Source organism: Lissotriton helveticus, chromosome 5_1, assembly GCF_964261635.1.
Source record: "Lissotriton helveticus chromosome 5_1, aLisHel1.1, whole genome shotgun sequence".
Taxonomy (NCBI): domain Eukaryota; kingdom Metazoa; phylum Chordata; class Amphibia; order Caudata; family Salamandridae; genus Lissotriton; species Lissotriton helveticus.
Window position 1 is genome coordinate 1,662,485,580 of NC_136065.1, and position 17,955 is coordinate 1,662,503,534.

General features: G+C 49.6%; 1 protein-coding gene across 2 annotated transcripts in view; it reads right to left on the reverse strand.

Moving 5' to 3' along the window:
• RBM23 (RNA binding motif protein 23) overlaps positions 1-17,955 on the reverse strand; it is a 501,634-nt gene that overhangs the window by 200,524 nt on the left and 283,155 nt on the right. For both annotated transcript variants that reach the window (XM_078644883.1, XM_078644882.1), the window contains exon 10: positions 2,210-2,275. In XM_078644883.1, the coding sequence (XP_078501009.1) occupies positions 2,210-2,275 (66 nt within the window). The remainder of the gene's footprint in view (positions 1-2,209; positions 2,276-17,955) is intronic.

The window sequence follows — 17,955 nt, forward strand, 5'->3', positions numbered from 1 at the left end:
GACTTACTCTGAGATACCTCCAAGTTGATATGGAAGGAAATGATGTGATGGTCCGACCAATCGCATGGTATGATGAAGTCCAAAGTGATAGTATGTCCTTTGGAGATGATGAGGTAGGCTAATGTAAAATGCACTACAGGGGGCATCTTAGAGATGTCTCCTGAAACCTAACCTACAATCCACGTCTTGTCTGAGAGGCTGACTAGGCTGCCACACAGCAGAGCTGTTGCTGGACCCCTGGGTAGAGAGCCCTCCGCTCTCCTGGGCCTGCAACAATGCACATCCTGGGCGAGGTGCTAGTTCTCCTCCCCAGGATGGGCAGGGGAAGCTATAAAGGCATGCCACCTCTGTGAGCTTTTCCAGGCCACTTGCTGTACTCAGCAACTGGCCCCACCGATTCTGACCCCCACTCTGGCGGGAAGACAGGCGGGAAACCCTAAGTGAGGAAAGGGGGTGAACCAGCCTCAGCCAACCCCACCCCTCAGGTGGAAGAGGCAATGTGAAGCACAACTCCGGGCTCCGGCCATCTTGAGGATGGGGAGCCCTGCCCAATCAGAGATAGGCTCCTGCCCCCCTCCCACAGGAGAGGAGCAGGATAGGGGGTGTAGTCACCCCAGGACAGGGACCCATTGGTCCCTGCCCTTGCCCTACCTGTAACTCCCCTAAATTTAGTATTTAGGGGCATCCTGAACCTTCCTTCCTCAGATCCAGATTCGAAACAAGCAAGAAGATCAAGACACCAGAAGACCTGCCATGCAGCTTTTAACAAGAGGACGACACCAACTGACTTGGCTCCAGCCCTACCGGCCTGTTGATCCTTGAAGCCGCTCCTGCGAAACTCCGGCGCCTTCCGTGGTCAGCAACCTCAAAAACCCCGGAGGGCCTGACTGCCTTGAGGCTATACCAAGACTGGGACTCCCACGAGCAGTGGAAATGCTCAAAAAGCAACACCCCTGGTGCCAGCCAGGAACCGCGAATCCAGCCCACTCTGCACCCGCCGAGCCCGGCCTGTGCCTGAGTGGACAAAACCCCTGAGGACGTCCCTCCGGTGATAGTTTTTTTTTCTTCATTTTTGTAAAGCGCAATAGCTACCCTGAAGCGTCCCAGCGCTGTGGGCACGAGCAAGAACAGATGGTGCTGGGAGCAGAAAGTTTAGTTAAAAAGGAAGGTTTTTAAATATTTACGGAAAGTGAGAAGGTTGGGTTCTGCCCGCAGAGGGAAGGGGAGGGCATTCCATATCTTGGCCGCGTTGAAGGAGCGGCCGCCACTTCTTGATCTTAGAACTTTAGGAGCGAGATGGGCTGTGGCTGATCGAAGCGTCTGGGTGGCTGATATGGAGATATCAGGGAGTGACAGATGGCCGGGCCAATTTTCCAGAGGGCCCTGTGGGCGATATATAGTGACCTGAAATCCAGTGCCCAAGGACCCTCTTCAACTACCCAGACGATGCCTGCAGCCTCACAACCAGGGATCCCTCCAACCGCGACCAGCAGAGGGTAAGATTTCCCGACGTCAAAAGAGACCCCTGCACCTGGCGCCCAACTGCCCCCTGTGCCCAACTCCTGGGTGCCTACCTAATCTCCAAGATCCCAACTAACCCCTCAAAGTGTTGGTCACTCCTGAAGAATCTCCGTCCCAGAGCCTGCAGCCTTTGTTCATCTTCCAAGACTCCCATTGACTAACATTGAGCGCCCGACAGCTCAAAAGCACCTGCACCCAGCCTTCTGTAAAGGCGCAGGGAGGGGGGGGGGGGCAGGAGGGTGCATGCGATCATGCTATGATTCTTTGATTATATGTCTAGGCTGTGGACAGGACTATGAGATTTCAAGGGGGCGGGCGTTGGGGGGGTTTCTAGATCATTTAGTATGTCTTTGTTATGCATTATTGAATTTGCTCACAAAAGTCGATTGCTTTCATGGTTACATATGGTCTGATTCGGCAGATGTCTCTGGTGTGTAGAGCCCTGCGATGTATATGTACATTGACAAATAAAAATATGTGGTCTATGTTTATACAGATTTTAAAAGTATTTCAAGTAACGCAGGTAGGGATAAAAGTGAAAGAATGTTGCTATAATGATGTACAATAGTGTTGAGACAAAAACAGCACAGGATCTAGGACCAAACTGGCAGACTTACCACCACACTTCTGAGACTTGACAAGTTAAATATGCAAGGCAATAAAATAGGTAAAAGACTCAAGTACTCACTGTAATGAAGCCGAAGCCCTTAGAGATCCCAGTTTCTGGTACCTTCATGAGCTGGATGTTTTCTATCTGCAGAAGAGGAGACAATTAGGCCCTGGAGATAGAACACCACAATGTTCAACAGACACTCATTGACCTAAGAGTTCATAATCCAAACCAAAGCCATCACCATAAGAAAACGAACAAGCATTTGCAATGCAATAGGTCTCGCAGCATTAAAGTTTGAGTTACTGGCATTGTAAATGACAATGCTTTATGTGATTTTTTTTTTGTTGGAATTGGTATATAAACATTGTTTGTGAATGAAGCTGAGCCTGTTCACTACTCCTGTACAGTGCTTTCACTTATTGTGCACTGTGAGAGGCCCTCGCCGAGGGATCTCCTGGTGAAAACGTGCACACGGATACATATGTTTACTGAGAATGCATGGTAAAGAAGGGTACCAGGATACTCCTGCTTCATTGTGACTCGCGAAGGAGTTTACACCAAGCTAGGATACTGCCATTATTCAAACTCCACTGGTTTATTTCCCTTGAATCATGTTTACAGGTGGTGTTTGTTTAGGTAAAAACGGCAACATTTAGATTTCAGCACCTGGGAACGAGGGGAAAACATGGCGTTTGTTGTCAAGAGGTGCATCGCACTAAAAACTTGCTTGTTTTTGTTAGGCACGGGGAGATTGAATGATTTGTCCAGAATCATAGGATGATGAGCGTCATTGTCGAGGCTCGAACCCGGTTCCCCAGATTTGAGCTCCACCGCCCTAGCTTGTTAGGCCACATCCTCTCCCCAGTGGGCCCTTAACAACCCCGGGCCCCGGTGTCACTGCACTTGATGTACCATTGATAGCGACGCCACTGTCAGCAAAGCATAAAAACATTTCTCAGAAGAACGTTGTTATTGCACTTTTTATGCCTTTTGGGGACGGTTGTTGGGGGAAAAAAGGTTGCATTAATGGATACAAAGGTACATACTGTCTCAGCCCTGCTCAAGAAACCATCTGCTGTCCCCTTGTTCATGAGGGGGGTGAAAGTGCCCGTGAGCAGCAACACTGGGAGAGCCCGGGCCTGGGATGTGGTGTGACGTGTCTGCTGGAGTTGGTCAGACAGCATCAGCAGGACATCACCACCACGGATGTTTACAGACCATCCCAAGAGGAGAGATGTCTGGGCTTAGCCTGCTCTCTCAAGGGGTGCTCCCCCGCTGACTAGGGGAAGCCATCAGGCCACCTGGCTTGATGAACTGGCCTGTCTGCCTGTCCCGGCCGGGGCTGAGGTCAGCCTGTGAGCCGTAAATCGGCCCAGGAGACAGGAGGGACAACATGGGTGTGGGTACGGGGCCTGGGGTTAGCTCTAATGGCCATTCCATTGGAACTAAGGGTAGGCCCCCTGCTAATCTCCCTAAACTTAGCACAACTTAAAACCCGTCCTGGGCTCCCCCTCCACTCACGCCATTCCACAGACCCACTGCTCAGGGCATCACGCGCTCCCCCGTGTCTAGCCCCGTTCTAAGCTTCAATCCCTCCAGCCTATTTCTGAATGTCCTCCAACACCACCCCGCACCCCCTCAAGTTAACCCATTATTCCTATTTGTCAAAGGAGCCAATCCACTCATAATATAACTACCGCTGCTTAGCAGCCCCACCCCCCCACTGCCGCAAACTCGGTCCGAAGGCCTATGTCAAGTTTAACCCTTTCAGACGAACTTGACGTTCATGCGGAGTTTGCAAGCGTACCGAGTAGCTGTACGTGCGAGTAGATCATGCAAGGGCGCCGAGATGCTCCTTGGAGCGATTGTAGCGCGGTATAAATGGGCAATTACATTACATTACATTACATCATTGATATCCATCCTTTCCTTTAATGTTATTAATAGTATTGTTACATTTTAATTTTGCGGTAATAACACACACCAAAGTAACCTTAAGGGGCAACCCATGCGTGAACCTAGAGAATTCCGCAGCTCTATTCGTACCCCACATTATGTTTTTTTCTGGGACTCACTCGTAGCACTATAAACCCCTGTCTCGTCTGCCAGTATGCAGAGGAGCAAAAAGCCAGAACTATGAAACCAGTCAGACAGAACATGGGTCTACTTGCCAGATATGCTCGAGTCCCTTCTGTGCGCGCCCGTCCCTTAGGTGGGAGAGTTACTCAATTGGAGTTGGACTCAACCTACGTCACACACTGCGCTCAGTGCGCGTGAGCTCTTTCTGGTGGCCCCATTAACCAACCCTCCCTCTCGCTTTGGAAGGTAGCTTATTCCCTTTTCCATCAGGGACCCGATATTCTCGTCCTGCGCTGACTGATTTGTGTATGAACTGCTGAGTGGTCATTCTCTAAAGGCACTTGCACCAAAAAAAGGTCCCCAATCCAAGTTTTTTACGTCCTCACCGGGCACTTTTAGCACTCCAGGTGCCCATCGTAAACCATACTTCCGGTCTTGTCCTGGTAACTTCCGGTTTCTGTGCCGCCACAGTGACGGCGGGCAATTTGCCACAAATGCTTCCCTGCAGCAGATACGAGCTGTAGTCGACTCGGGCGCGGCTCCGCAAACCGAAACCGTTTGGCTTCGGTTCTCAAGCCGATTCCACCAATTGGAAGAGACGTTACATTGAACTCCGAGAATTGTGACGAATAATAGATCGCCATGCATCAGGATAGCCGGTCATACACCAATCAGGCGGATCTACTAGCTGAAGGGGGCGGGCTGATGCCAGAGCAGGCATTTGCAGCCGTTCGTCTGAGAAACATCCCTCTTGAAATGGGTCCTTTTACCAGCGTTCGTAGAGAAGCAGAGCAGCGAGCGCCATCTTCGAACGGTTCGAGTGGACGGCAGTGCTAACGTGTAAATGAAGTGCTTGGCTGAGGAGGGCAGTGCTTGGCTGAGGAGGTGAGCGGGTGGAAAGGTTAGCGGGGACATCGCGGTTCAGTCCGTATATTGGCTTCAGCAATGGTTAGATCCTATCAGGATATAATAACGGCTGAGGGCATGGGAGACCTTTTCGGTTGGTGCTTACATTCCTAGGCGGCGGCGGGGGGGGGGGGGGGCACGGTGCGATCGTGTGTGTGCGCGCGCGTGTATGTGTGAGCGCGTGTATGTGTGCGGCGGGGGGGTGTCTCTTTATGTCTGCGTGCGTGTATGTGCGCTCGTGTGTGTGTCTGTGTGTGCGCATGCGTGCAGGGGGATGTGTGGCTGTGTGCGTGTTGGAGCTTCCCAGGAGACAGGAGATGGCCACAGCGTGCGCGCACGCGCGGCCCACTCTGATCGCCTTTTGGAAGATACACGCAGCCAGGTCCTGTCTCCTGGGAAGCTGAGTCGCTCACAATAGGTCTGGCGCGGTTAACGCCACGAGACCTAAAAACTACCAGAACCCTTCTGACATATTTAACAAGCATTTACAATGCAATGGTTTCGCCTTTGGAAAAGTTAGAGTTATTGGCATTGTAAATGACAAAATTTGTATTTATGTGTTGGTTTTGAAAAAAATACATGGCATTGTCATTTACATTGCCATTAGCTTAATCTCTGCAGTCACTCTGCACTCTCTAGCACTCCCTACTCACTCTGCACTCCCTAGCACTCCCTACTCACTCTGCACTCTCTAGCACTCCCTAGCATTCCCTACTCACTCTGCACTCTCTAGCACTCCCTACTCACTCTGCACTCTCTAGCACTCCCTACTCCCTACTCACTCTGCACTCTGCATTCCCTATGCACTCTGCATTCCCTATGCACTCTCCACTCCCTATGCACTCTCCACTCCCTATGCACTCTCCACTCTCCACTCCCTATGCACTCTCCACTCCCTATGCACTCTCCACTCTCCACTCCCTATGCACTCTCCACTCCCTATGCACTCTCCACTCCCTATGCACTCTCCACTCCCTATGCACTCTCCACTCTCCACTCCCTATGCACTCTCCACTCCCTATGCACTCTCCACTCTCCACTCCCTATGCACTCTCCACTCTCCACTCCCTATGCACTCTCCACTCCCTATGCACTCTCCACTCCCTATGCACTCTCCACTCTTCACTCCCTATGCACTGTCCACTCTCCACTCCCTATGCACTCTCCACTCTCCACTCCCTATGCACTCTCCACTCTCCACTCCCTATGCACTCTCCACTCTCCACTCCCTATGCACTCTCCACTCTCCACTCCCTATGCACTCTCCACTCCCTATGCACTCTCCACTCCCTATGCACTCTCCACTCCCTATGCACTCTCCACTCCCTATGCACTCTCCACTCCCCATGCACTCTCCACTCCCCATGCACTCTCCACTCCCCATGCACTCTCCACTCCCCATGCACTCTCCACTCCCCATGCACTCTCCACTCCCCATGCACTCTCCACTCCCCATGCACTCTCCACTCCCCATGCACTCTCCACTCCCCATGCACTCTCCACTCCCCATGCACTCTCCACTCCCCATGCACTCTCCACTCCCCATGCACTCTCCACTCCCCATGCACTCTCCACTCCCCATGCACTCTCCACTCCCCATGCACTCTCCACTCCCCATGCACTCTCCACTCCCCATGCACTCTCCACTCCCCATGCACTCTCCACTCCCTATGCACTCTCCACTCCCTATGCACTCTCCACTCCCTATGCACTCTCCACTCCCTATGCACTCTCCACTCCCTATGCACTCTCCACTTTCCACTCCCTATGCACTCTGCACTCTCCACTCTCCACTCCCTATGCACTCTGCACTCCCTATGCACTCTCCACTCCCTATGCACTCTCCACTCCCTATGCACTCTCCACTCCCTATGCACTCTCCACTCCCTATGCACTCTCCACTCCCTATGCACTCTCCACTCCCTATGCACTCTCCACTCCCTATGAACTCTCCACTCCCCATGCACTCTCCACTCCCCATGCACTCTCCACTCCCCATGCACTCTCCACTCCCCATGCACTCTCCACTCCCCATGCACTCTCCACTCCCCATGCACTCTCCATGCACTCTCCACTCCCCATGCACTCTCCACTCCCCATGCACTCTCCACTCCCCATGCACTCTCCACTCCCCATGCACTCTCCACTCCCCATGCACTCTCCACTCCCTATGCACTCCCTACTACTAAAGGTTATTTCTTCCAATGCAGTTTGGGTGCAGTGTGCGCTGCACTCTATACAAAGGTGGCGTCTAATCCTGCTCTACTCAAGTCACATTTTCCAACGTCATCTTTTCAAAAAATATTTAAAAATGTAAAAAAAATATGTCAGAACCCCAAAATCACATGAAAATGTACTACTGGCGATGCTCTACCGAGCTGTGCTGTTTAAGAAGGGGTCAGAGCAAGGGGTCCCCCCGATCTGAAAGGCCCTTGGGTGCCCCCCAGGTCCCTGCCGAAAGCATGCGACATTTGCAAGGAAGGAGCTCGCCGAAGTTTCAAAAATTAATAAAAAATATTTAGAAGTCAGAAATAGTCACATCCGACCCATCAAAATGTACCCCTGAGTGTGGAGCTCAAACTGAGCCGGGTACAAGAGTCGGATCCTCAAAAGAGCTCCTTATTTGGAACTTCTTTGGACTTGCGACCTTGCAAGTTTAGTCCAAACAAGCATGTTCTGCTTGTAAGGACTGAGAACACAGCCTTCAACAAGGGAAAGTCCCCTTGAAGTGGGGCACAGGCTGTTCTAACCTAGGGCCACATAGGGAGGACCCTCCCACCCCAATGCAACCCCCTCCCAAAAAACCCACATTTATCCACTTTTACAGAATTGGGAGCAAACTTTTGCTTGGAAACAAGAAGTCATCAAAGATGGCGTGTAATACTGGCACGGGGAGCGCTGCATACGTGTACATGGTATTACATTAAAAACTACATTCATAGTATTTCCAGACCCGGTTACTGGGGGGTGAGACTGCGGGGCACTGGGTGTAGTCCCGGCTTCCAAAGCAGGTTTGACCGGCACTCTTCATAAAGGGGGCCAGGCTCTACAGAGCGGCGGATAGGGGTTGCTCCACATGTATGCAAGTTCGGTGCGCCCCTAACATAAGTGTGTGTTTATAATGTTACTCTGCTGGGTTCTGGGGGGCAGGGGTGATTCGACCTGGGTGGCAGTCATGTGGCACGTGCACTCCTTGCTCCACAAACCTCCAGCATCCAGGTGGCCACGATCTTCCGCATGTAGGGTTGCACTTCACGCTGCACGCACTTAAAGTAGGAAGCGGACGGTGGGCAGTTCTCCTCCGCCTTCAGCATGGGGTTTCCACCTCGCAGCACAGCAGCTGATGTTCCATGTCTCCCCCGGCACGCGGTGCCTGCTCTTGAGAGGGGGTGCGGGGTGCCCGTGCTGTCCTGTGAGTGAGAGAGCTCCGTTCAGTGCTTGCTGCTGCTTCCACTGCTGGAGCTCTCTGGAGGCTCCGGCTCTGCCCAGCTCTCAGCTCAAGTCTCCTCCTGCGGCAGGCCCACATGGCCCTCCAGTGCTCACATCAAAGCCGGCGCCGACTTAAGGAGGGGGCGGATTCAGCAAGCAAATATGTGAGTCATTGTGAGAATTAGTGAGTGGTTAAGCGTGTGGCTTACTCTGAGTAAGGGAGTGAGTGCACGATTTGGAGGAGACACCAAGAGAGACTTGGGGGGGGGGGGGCAGGAACGGTTAGACGGACAGCGGGAGGGCGGGAATGGACAGCGGGAGGGGGGGTCGGGAACGGGATAAAAACAAAGTGAAAACACATTTATAAACAAAATGCTCCTTACCTGATTGCCTCGTGGGAACTCGAATCTTGCAGCCAACTCCAACAACAAACACTTGTAAAAAGACGAAAACAGGCCGACTCAAAAAAAAAAAATAACACCCACCGCCGCGATGACGATCTGAAGTGGGTGGAGAGCGAAAAAATCCCGGGAACGCCCCCGAATCTGGTCTGGCCTTGACAGACAGATCCGGCACCCAATGGCTAGCCTCCATTTATGGAGCCGGGGGACGATCCTGAAGTCCTTATTGTAATCAATGGATTTCGCCTGCGCCGAAAAGCTGCGCAGAGCGCAGCCTTCGGCAGGCGAAACCCAAAAAGAATAGAAGAGGAGTAATTAGAGGCTCAATCATTTGACGCTTACTTTAGGTCAAAGAGGACTGTGAATTTTACTGTCCCATGTGTTTGCAAGGCACAACAAGTATTGTCATAGCCAATAGGTCGCGCTACAAGTGTTTAGCTGTGCAGCACATTATCCCCACTCACACAGCAACAACACATAGCACACTTGGACCACTAGGGCCAATCTTATAAGAAGAAATGTGAACAGACCAGGCCTACTCTTGTTGGTTACAAATAAGAAAACTGGAAGAAGCACATCATCATACATCAACTTAAATCTAAGCAGTCTTCAGAATGAAAAAAAACGGTCTAAAACTGTAAACAACCATAGACACTAATTGCCCTGTTGAAGCTAGTGTGGTGAGTGAGGGGCAAAGATGCTCAAAGGGTGGTTAAATAGCAATTGTAGTGTCAGAAGGTGAAGGTTCTCAGGCTAATCCATGCTGTCATATTCCTACAGAAGGTAGAATTTTAAGTGAAGCTGAGTCCATACATGTATGCAGCACAGTATTGCGCTACCCTGGAGAACATATCATGCACAGCCTCAAAAGACAGCGTGGGTCAATCTGATGAACACACATGGCATTAGTACGTGTGTGTTAGCGTGAAAATAATTAACATCTCAGGGGGTGGGATCGTGGGCCGGATTACAAGGCTGCTCTTCTCTGTGAAAGAGTAAGTCTCTCTCATGGGAGCTAGTAGTCAGTGACTCATTAATGGCTGTATTTTCCTTTTCGGATTTCAGCATGGTCTCATCATGAGCGATGTACATAACACACACATATATTTTCAGAACTCACTAAAAGTAAAGAGGAGACGGACTTCTCAGTAATGAGCCCAACCTCTCCCAGCGCATTCACAATGTCCCTGCTTATTCAGGACAGACCACAGTACCCAACTTTTCAGGCAGCCAAGTCTCCACATGGGGAGCTCAATAACATTGTAGCCCAGCTCCCCCAGGACCAGCAGACAAGTAGTAAATGCTCAAACAAAAGATCCTCAATGCCAGAACCAAAAGAAGCACTCTTACGTCCGCCAACAGGCTGCAAATGACTTGCACAACAAAACTAGGCACTGACAATGATTTATGGTGGCTCATTACCTATACCACACCTGTTAAATACAATATCTGTCTAAATGTAACCCCATCAGCCAACATCAAATTTAAGAGCAACTTTAACCCGCTCACACCCCTGATCTCTTTCTGAAAGTGCTTACAGGCAATGTAGTAACGCTTTAAGTGTTTTATAACTTTGGCTGTTATCCTTGAAGCCAGGCATGATATCCTTCCATTCTATATAACATATTAGTACTTAGCATTTTACATTTTAGTGTGATTGTTTAACCTGGGAATGGTCGGTTTTAAATTCTTCTGAATTTCTATGCAAGTGATGTGTTTCTTTTCATATAGTTTATTGTAATGTTTTATTTTCTTAAAACACTCACAATTGAGGTTAAATTGATATTGCATTGCCATGTTTTGAATACCTTTACATTATATACTTGTATTTTTTGCTTTTAAATGCAACATTTTTCTGCAACACATTGGCTAGTTTCTACAAAATTAATGTTGTCCTTATGTAACTGTATTGTTGCTTCACCTGGTACTAGTCTGTATTCAGTTCCTGGAAGTGCTTGTGACGTCTTAGGCAGGTGTGTATGTAGAATAGTTATGCACATAGTTAGCTGTCAAAAAGCTTCTCAGTGTGTATTCTTTAAATGTTGAATTCACGTGCAGCTATCACATATGGCTGCATATTCTATCTTCTTTGGAGTGTGTGGTATGCATTGAGTTCTGGGTGGCATAGGCATTTGTTGGAGTAAGATGTTGAGGTATAGTGTTGGCAAGCAAAGCGGATGTGTGTATGATCTAAGTGCTACAATATGTTGTGCATTGCTTTCTATGTGGATTTCACGTGTGCCGGTGTATGAATGACTTGCAGATGTATATTAAGTATGCAGGTGTAGAATTCAGTTCGGGTACAGTGAGTGTGCTATGGATGGTGTTTCAGATGTGTCAGTCTAGTTTCTTAGATATCTGATCTGGGTGCTATACAAATGTATATCTACTTATTTTGTTAACAAATAACAGAAATTAGTGCTACTCCGGGGCACTAATTTGTAGGGCTCCTGTGCAGCCATTTCAGACATCTTAACACATTGATACATTTTCAAAAGTAATGGGGAGAGCATGCATATAATGTGCTTATGCTTTTACAAGCAGTGAAGGCTACAGAATGCGCACAGGCCTCCTTTATTGCTGCCAGCACTCTTCCTTATCAGCCCTGTCAGTAGCCACATGCAACAGCCAGACGTTTAGGCTCACGTTTCAGGGAAATTCTTGCAGCAGAAAACAAATCTAGCACTGGAAAGAGCTACAGCAATAAAACCTGGTAGAAATCTGTATCTAGTGACCAGGCTGGACTTGCATTTATTTTATTGTAAATCTAAAAAGCAAAACACGTTGTTGAGAACCCAGTTGTCCTGTAGAATACATATTTCAAAAAGCAAATTCTAGCCCAGAGGCGATGCGGATAGCCTTGGGGGCATTTACTGTGCAGAGCAATGAACTTGCGCTGGAAACTGCTAAAGACAAGATTTAGAGGCATGTTTTTTCTTCCGTTCCCACTGCCTGTGAAGTGAGTGAATACTGGGGGCTTTCAAGCTATGAGGCATGTCTCTGGTATGTGCACGCATTTTCTGTGAAAAAGCGTTGCCCCCTTTAAATCGGCTGCTCTGTGCTGAGTTTGATGTGCTGAGCAGGGAGTGCGGTGAGAGCATGGCAAAGGACATGCCAAAACGCTCAGTGAGGGGAGGATGTTTCCACGCCGCCAGAGACCGGGAATGACCAGAAACAGACCCGTTTTTAGGTCTCGCCTGAGTCAGCGAATTCGCTGCCCTGGCGAGACATTTAGTTATTGTGCTTTTAAAAGTGTGCGGCATACTGCGTGTAGTTACGCGCACAGACACAAGAAGAGGCGCAATCTGGCTTTTGCCTCGCTCTCCCGTGCGTGCACCTCGCTCTGCCTCTATGTCTTGCTCACCCCTCCCCCACCACAGAGCGCGTCTTGCGAAATCGGCCACACGCCTTTATTTTTAGGTCTCGCTAGAGCCCCCGCATGCGCTATTCTGGCGAGACATATAGTAAGCGGGTTTTTAAAGTGCTACCAAAGGCGGCCACCAGCTTGCTGTTACGTACACAAGCGCGAGCACCTCGCTACGCCTCTCCAATGTTCTGATGCTGATCACTGTCGTGCATACAACTACCGTTTACGCACGCACGATGTGTTTACACAAACATTACTAGCTTGTTTAACTTGCAGCACGAGGCACGCGCGCTATTTTTCTTAACTAGTAACAGGATAGTGTTTTCTTTTTTTGAACGTTTTGCAGCAATTGGGTTTTTTGTAAACCTAATGAATTCCTGACTAATAAGTTCGGAATAGAGTGCTAATCAATGTGCATTTTTCCAACCTAAACAAAACAGCGCAGCTTGTCTAACCCTAATTCCGGCTTAAACATGAAAGGAGAGTGCACCGCCGTGTGCAAAGTGCACAAGCCTGGGGGAGGCAGCCGCAGATGCCGGAAACTCCAGAAGGGGCGAGAGCCAGCACTCCGCTCCCAGGCCGCAGAGGCTGCCCTCCCTGCGGTTTCAGCTCAGGTCTGCTCCCAACATTCCCATGCCCGCGCCCACATGGCCACCCCCATCCACGCACCGCTGCCTTCCCTTGCGAGAGACATACTCCTCGGGAGAAGTGCTGCTACGTCACCCGCCAAAGTACTGCCACCCCACGCAAGTGCCGAACCCATGCACAAGATGCCCCTCAGTGCAAATATTGCTTCCCTGCTATCCAGCCCCTGAAAAAGTATTTCCCCTTCTCGCAAGAGAATGGGGGCAGAAAGTACAGTCTAGTATCAGCCCCCCTCCAGGCAGCATGTTGTCCTTTTCTCATAACTGCTGGGACTTTACAGGTAATGTCCTTTTACTCAAGTCTTTCCCCGTACAAGCTCTCGATTCCGTATGTGCTTTCCCATAAGTGCTCTCCACCGCACGAACAGTATACATGTTCGCACATCGTGTTCTCATGTGCATTCTAAGCTCTGCCCCATGTACTGAGTTTCTCCTCACGTGCATTCCAATGGATGCTGTCCCATTTACCAGCTCTATAGTCCATGCGTGCCTTCATTCCTACGAGTGTGCAGTCCTAGCTCTGTCCTCCTCACGTGCCTTCTCGTAAGTGCTGTACCAGGCACTAGCTCTGTCCTCCTCAAGTGCTCCTCCTTAAGTCCACACGTTCTGCACCATGAGTGCTGCCCGCCCGCTCTATTCCCCCCCCCAACACACACACACACACACACACACAAAAAGCCGCAGCACAGGAAAAAACATTCTTGACTCAAAAGACTGCAAGTGTGCAGCCAAGACCTGTGTCGAATATTCCTACAAATGAAAAATTATGGACACACATCCGTTATTAAAGCTGTCTCTTAGGGAATGTTCGCACGTGACAGTTGTGCGATGGTACAGATACCACCGCATAAGAGATGCCACAGATACCATCTTCTGGGCGAAAGAGACAAGCCCCTCTAGCTGCATACTGCCAGGTGAAGCACGGGTTAAGAATGGAAAGGAGCACGGGCACATGCAAAATACATTCTAGGAAAATGCGCATGCAGCCAAAGAGGGCTCCAGGAAATGAGTGCCTGTTCTAACATCAACATCTACAGCGGGTGAAGGTGAAAGTACCAAAGCGCTACTCGACACAATGACTCCCTACACCCCCCCCCCCCCCCCCCCCATTGGCATCTAAAATAATGCAAAAGACACTCAAGATGCCTTAACTGACAGCCCCATTGAAGAAAGGTGGAGCACCTCCAAATACATGTTTTGTATCATGGTGGGCAATAAATTCTATCATGAACGATATAGGGCCTGATTTAGATCTTGGCGCCCTATTCCGATACCTTTATATCCTATGGAAACCGTAATACGGCAGACAGGATGACAGTCACCTTTGTGAGGGAGTATTGCACCCAGGGCCGGCTCCTCCGCAATGGCCAGGAGCATGGCCCCACTGGCAGAACCAGCAGCTAAAAAAAAAAACGATATTTGATTATCATTTTATTTTTAATCAGCTGGCTCAACCATTGTGTGCAGGGAGGGGTGGGGCATTTGTAGGGGGTAGGAGGAGTGCTATGTGCACATGTGTGTTTGGCTGGCCGTCTCAGGCTGACCAAAACACACACATGCACTTAGGTTTCTCCAGCCCAGCCGCATTGAGCAGCAAGCTGGAGATACCCCACAAGACTCCCTGGTCTGAGCAGGGTGTCTTTCTAGCCTGCTCAGGCCAATCCACCACACTGCTCAGGGCGGGCATGGACAGGGAGGTCTGATGGCTGTGCCTGCTGGGACAAGGAAGAAGAAGCACCCGGCGCGATGCGGGATGCAGCTGTCAACTCAAGGCATGTTTTCTTCTTTTCTTTTTATTCCCCGCCTCCACAGCTTCCCCTCCCTTGCACCCTCCCTCCCCCCACCCCACTACCTTTTGTACGTGGGGGGCGCCACGGATTCCACCCGCAACATCTAAATAAGACTCATACTTAAACAAGCATTGGCATTGCCAATAGTTCTCACCTTTGGGACCCTATAAGTGTTTAGCCATGCAACAGTTGATGTTGTTGCACCAAGGATATTGTGCTGATTAACTAAATACTTATAAGGTTCCAAAGGCGAGACTAATTGGCTATGCCTATGCTTGTTTTATATGTTTTTGCAGTACAACGGCGGCTGCGCAGCTTGCCAAACTCTTTGCTGCTCCGTTAAGTTAAGCCTGCTTTATGGATGTTGCGATACAACTTTTTAATACGCCTCGTTCCTTCCCATAACCACCGCGCTTGTTATTCCTGTGGCCTTTAGACTTCAGCCGCTTTCACAGCAGCTGCACCGAGGTGATCTGATCCGGAGTTTTTTTGCAATCAACCTAGCTCCTGCACTAACAATCAGACCACATAAGATCATTCGACGCATCTTGCACGGAGATGTGCCTTCTCTGAATTTATCCTGTCGAGGTGAGTCTTGCCACATTCCGTCTGCCACCCGTAGTGTGCTCTTACTTATCTACATTTATCAATCACAGACCTACACAACCATTTTAGTTTGCAGCCTCGAGTATGCTTTAAGCAGTTCTAGTTATTATACATGTTATCACACACCGTGGGCGCATCTTTCCTTTTTAAGTCTCTCATTTAAGTTTTCTGCACATTTCTCGGGATTTTGTTATCTTGTTTTCTGTATATCGTGCGCTTACTCTGCAAGCACTCGTGACCCGATTTCACCCTCAGACTAGGTGTCACTAGGTGTCACTCTCATTGATTATTCCCCTTTGGCATTAGGCCTTTGACTGCAGGAATTTCAAGCCACTTCCCAAGAGTTAGATCATATATACCACATCGCCTCCACCCAATGGGTGTAACAACACAACTGCCATGGTGACCTTTGCCTGTGGTGTACTAGTGACCTTATGGTTCTTACTCCTATTTTTCCATTTTCTCTTTTATGTCATTTGGCCTTCACAGACTGTAAAATACACATTCAGAAGCTGTTATAGTTTGGTAAGTGTGACTTAATTTCTTCTTAGCATGTACTCTGACCTACCAACGCTTTGACCTTCTTTACTGCCGGTTCTCACATTTCTATTGTGCATTCCATTGAGCCAGTGCACAGTGAACTTTATGGCCACCTTTTTGTCACACAGATTTGTGCTAAGGACTAAAGCGCCATTCCTGTTAAAAGTTGTGATGTTGAGAGAAAGTGCCATCTTTCTTGCATGGTATGCCGCCACTTTTTGCTGAATTGCTGATGTACTTTGACTGAGTGTGCCCTGGGATCCTGCCAATCAGGTGCCAGGGCCTGTGTCCCTTCCATAAAACTGGGATGCGTCTGTGGTGATGGTTACAGTTGGCCTTGGCGGCGCCAGAGGCTTTCCCCTTGTTATGTTCCTCATGTTCCACCATGCCATTTCTTTCTGCACTGAGTGCGTTACAACCACTAGATCCTCCCAACGACCTGTAGCTTGTGACCATTGCTCCTGTAGCCATTCCTGTAAAGGTCTCATGTGTAGCGGTACATTTGGCACTAGGTGTATGCATGATGCCATCATGCCCATGATCTTGCTCGCTGTTCACTGTCCGAGCTTGCCCCTTCCGGTAGAGCTGCGTCTCCTTCACCAGCGCTCTCGATCTCTTCTCGCTGGGGACCACCTTGCTCTGTAAGGTGTCGATCTGTGCTCCCAGGAAGATTTTTACTTGTTTTGGTTCCAGTGAGGATTTCCTACAGTGGATGGAGAAACCCAAATTCATCAGCGTGCTCGTCACTCTCCGTTTGTGCTGCTTGCACGTTTCGTATGAGCTTGCTTTTATTAGCCAGTCGTCCAGGTAAGGGTATACGTGTATTCCTTTACTTCGTAGGTGTGCTGCGACTGTTGCGAGGCACTTTGTGAAGACCCTTGGAGCCGATTTGAGGCCGAACGCCAGTCTCATGAACTGGTAGTGGTCCTCTCCGATGGTGAATCTTAGCAGATGCTTGTGCCCTCTGTTCATTGGGATGGGCAGGTAGGCCTCCTTGAGGTCTATGGTGACCATGAAGTCCCCGCCTTGCAATTGAGGAAGTACCTCTTGCAGGGAGGTCATTTTGAACTTTTGCGTTCTTATGAATTTGTTCAAGAATTTAAGGTCCAGGATGGGTCTCATCGCTTCGTCTACCTTTGGCACCAGGAAGTATGTTGAGTACACGCCCCTGTTCCTTTCTCTGTAAGGCACTGGTTCTATGGCCTGCTTCTGCAGGAGCTCTCTTGCTTCTTCTTGAAGGTGCTCTAGCTCTTTCTTTGCTAGTGGTCTTCTTTTCGGTTTTCTGTTTGTTGGTTTCTCTTCCAACTCTATGCAGTACCCGAACTGTATGATGTTGAGAACCCATTTGTCTGAAGTAATTCTCTTCCACTCCTGGAAGAAATGCGTTAGTCTTCCTCCTACTGGTCTTACATGCGGGCATGTGCTTAGTTCGTGTAACTCCTTTCTGTCTTGTTTGTGCTCCACCCTGGGAGTTTTTGCTTGGGTGGGCACATGGAGCTTACTTAAGTCACTTAGAGGTGGGTTGTTGTCCCGCTCTCTTATTTTGTCCACGTCCATTTCCTCTCCCGCGAAAGGACTGGCCTCTTGGCTGGTACTGCCAGGACTGCTTTTGTTGACCCTGCTGTGTCTGGGTGTCTGCCTGGTGGGTTTGTTGGAGCGCCTGGTGTGATGTTCCTGGCTGGTTTCCCCCCCTCCCGTTAGGTCTTCGTGACGGGGTGCCTCTTTTAGTACCTCTGAACTGCAATGCCCTCATGGATCTTGCAGTCTCGTTATCCTTTTTCAGTTGGCTGAGCTTCTCATCAACTGGGGCCCGAACAATGTTTCTCCGTTGAACGGGGTGTTCAGAATGCTGTGTTGCACTTCCGGCTTGAAGCCTGAAATCTTGAGCCAGGCTTGTCTCCTTCCCGTGATTCCCATCACCATGAGTCTGCTGGGGGTGTCTGCTCCGTCCAGGGCAGTTTTGAGGCAAGAATTTGCCACATAATTCCCCTCCTCGACCAGGTGTTCAGCTCTTTGCTTGAATTCCTGAGGCATGTTCTTCACTAACTGGCCCAGCTCA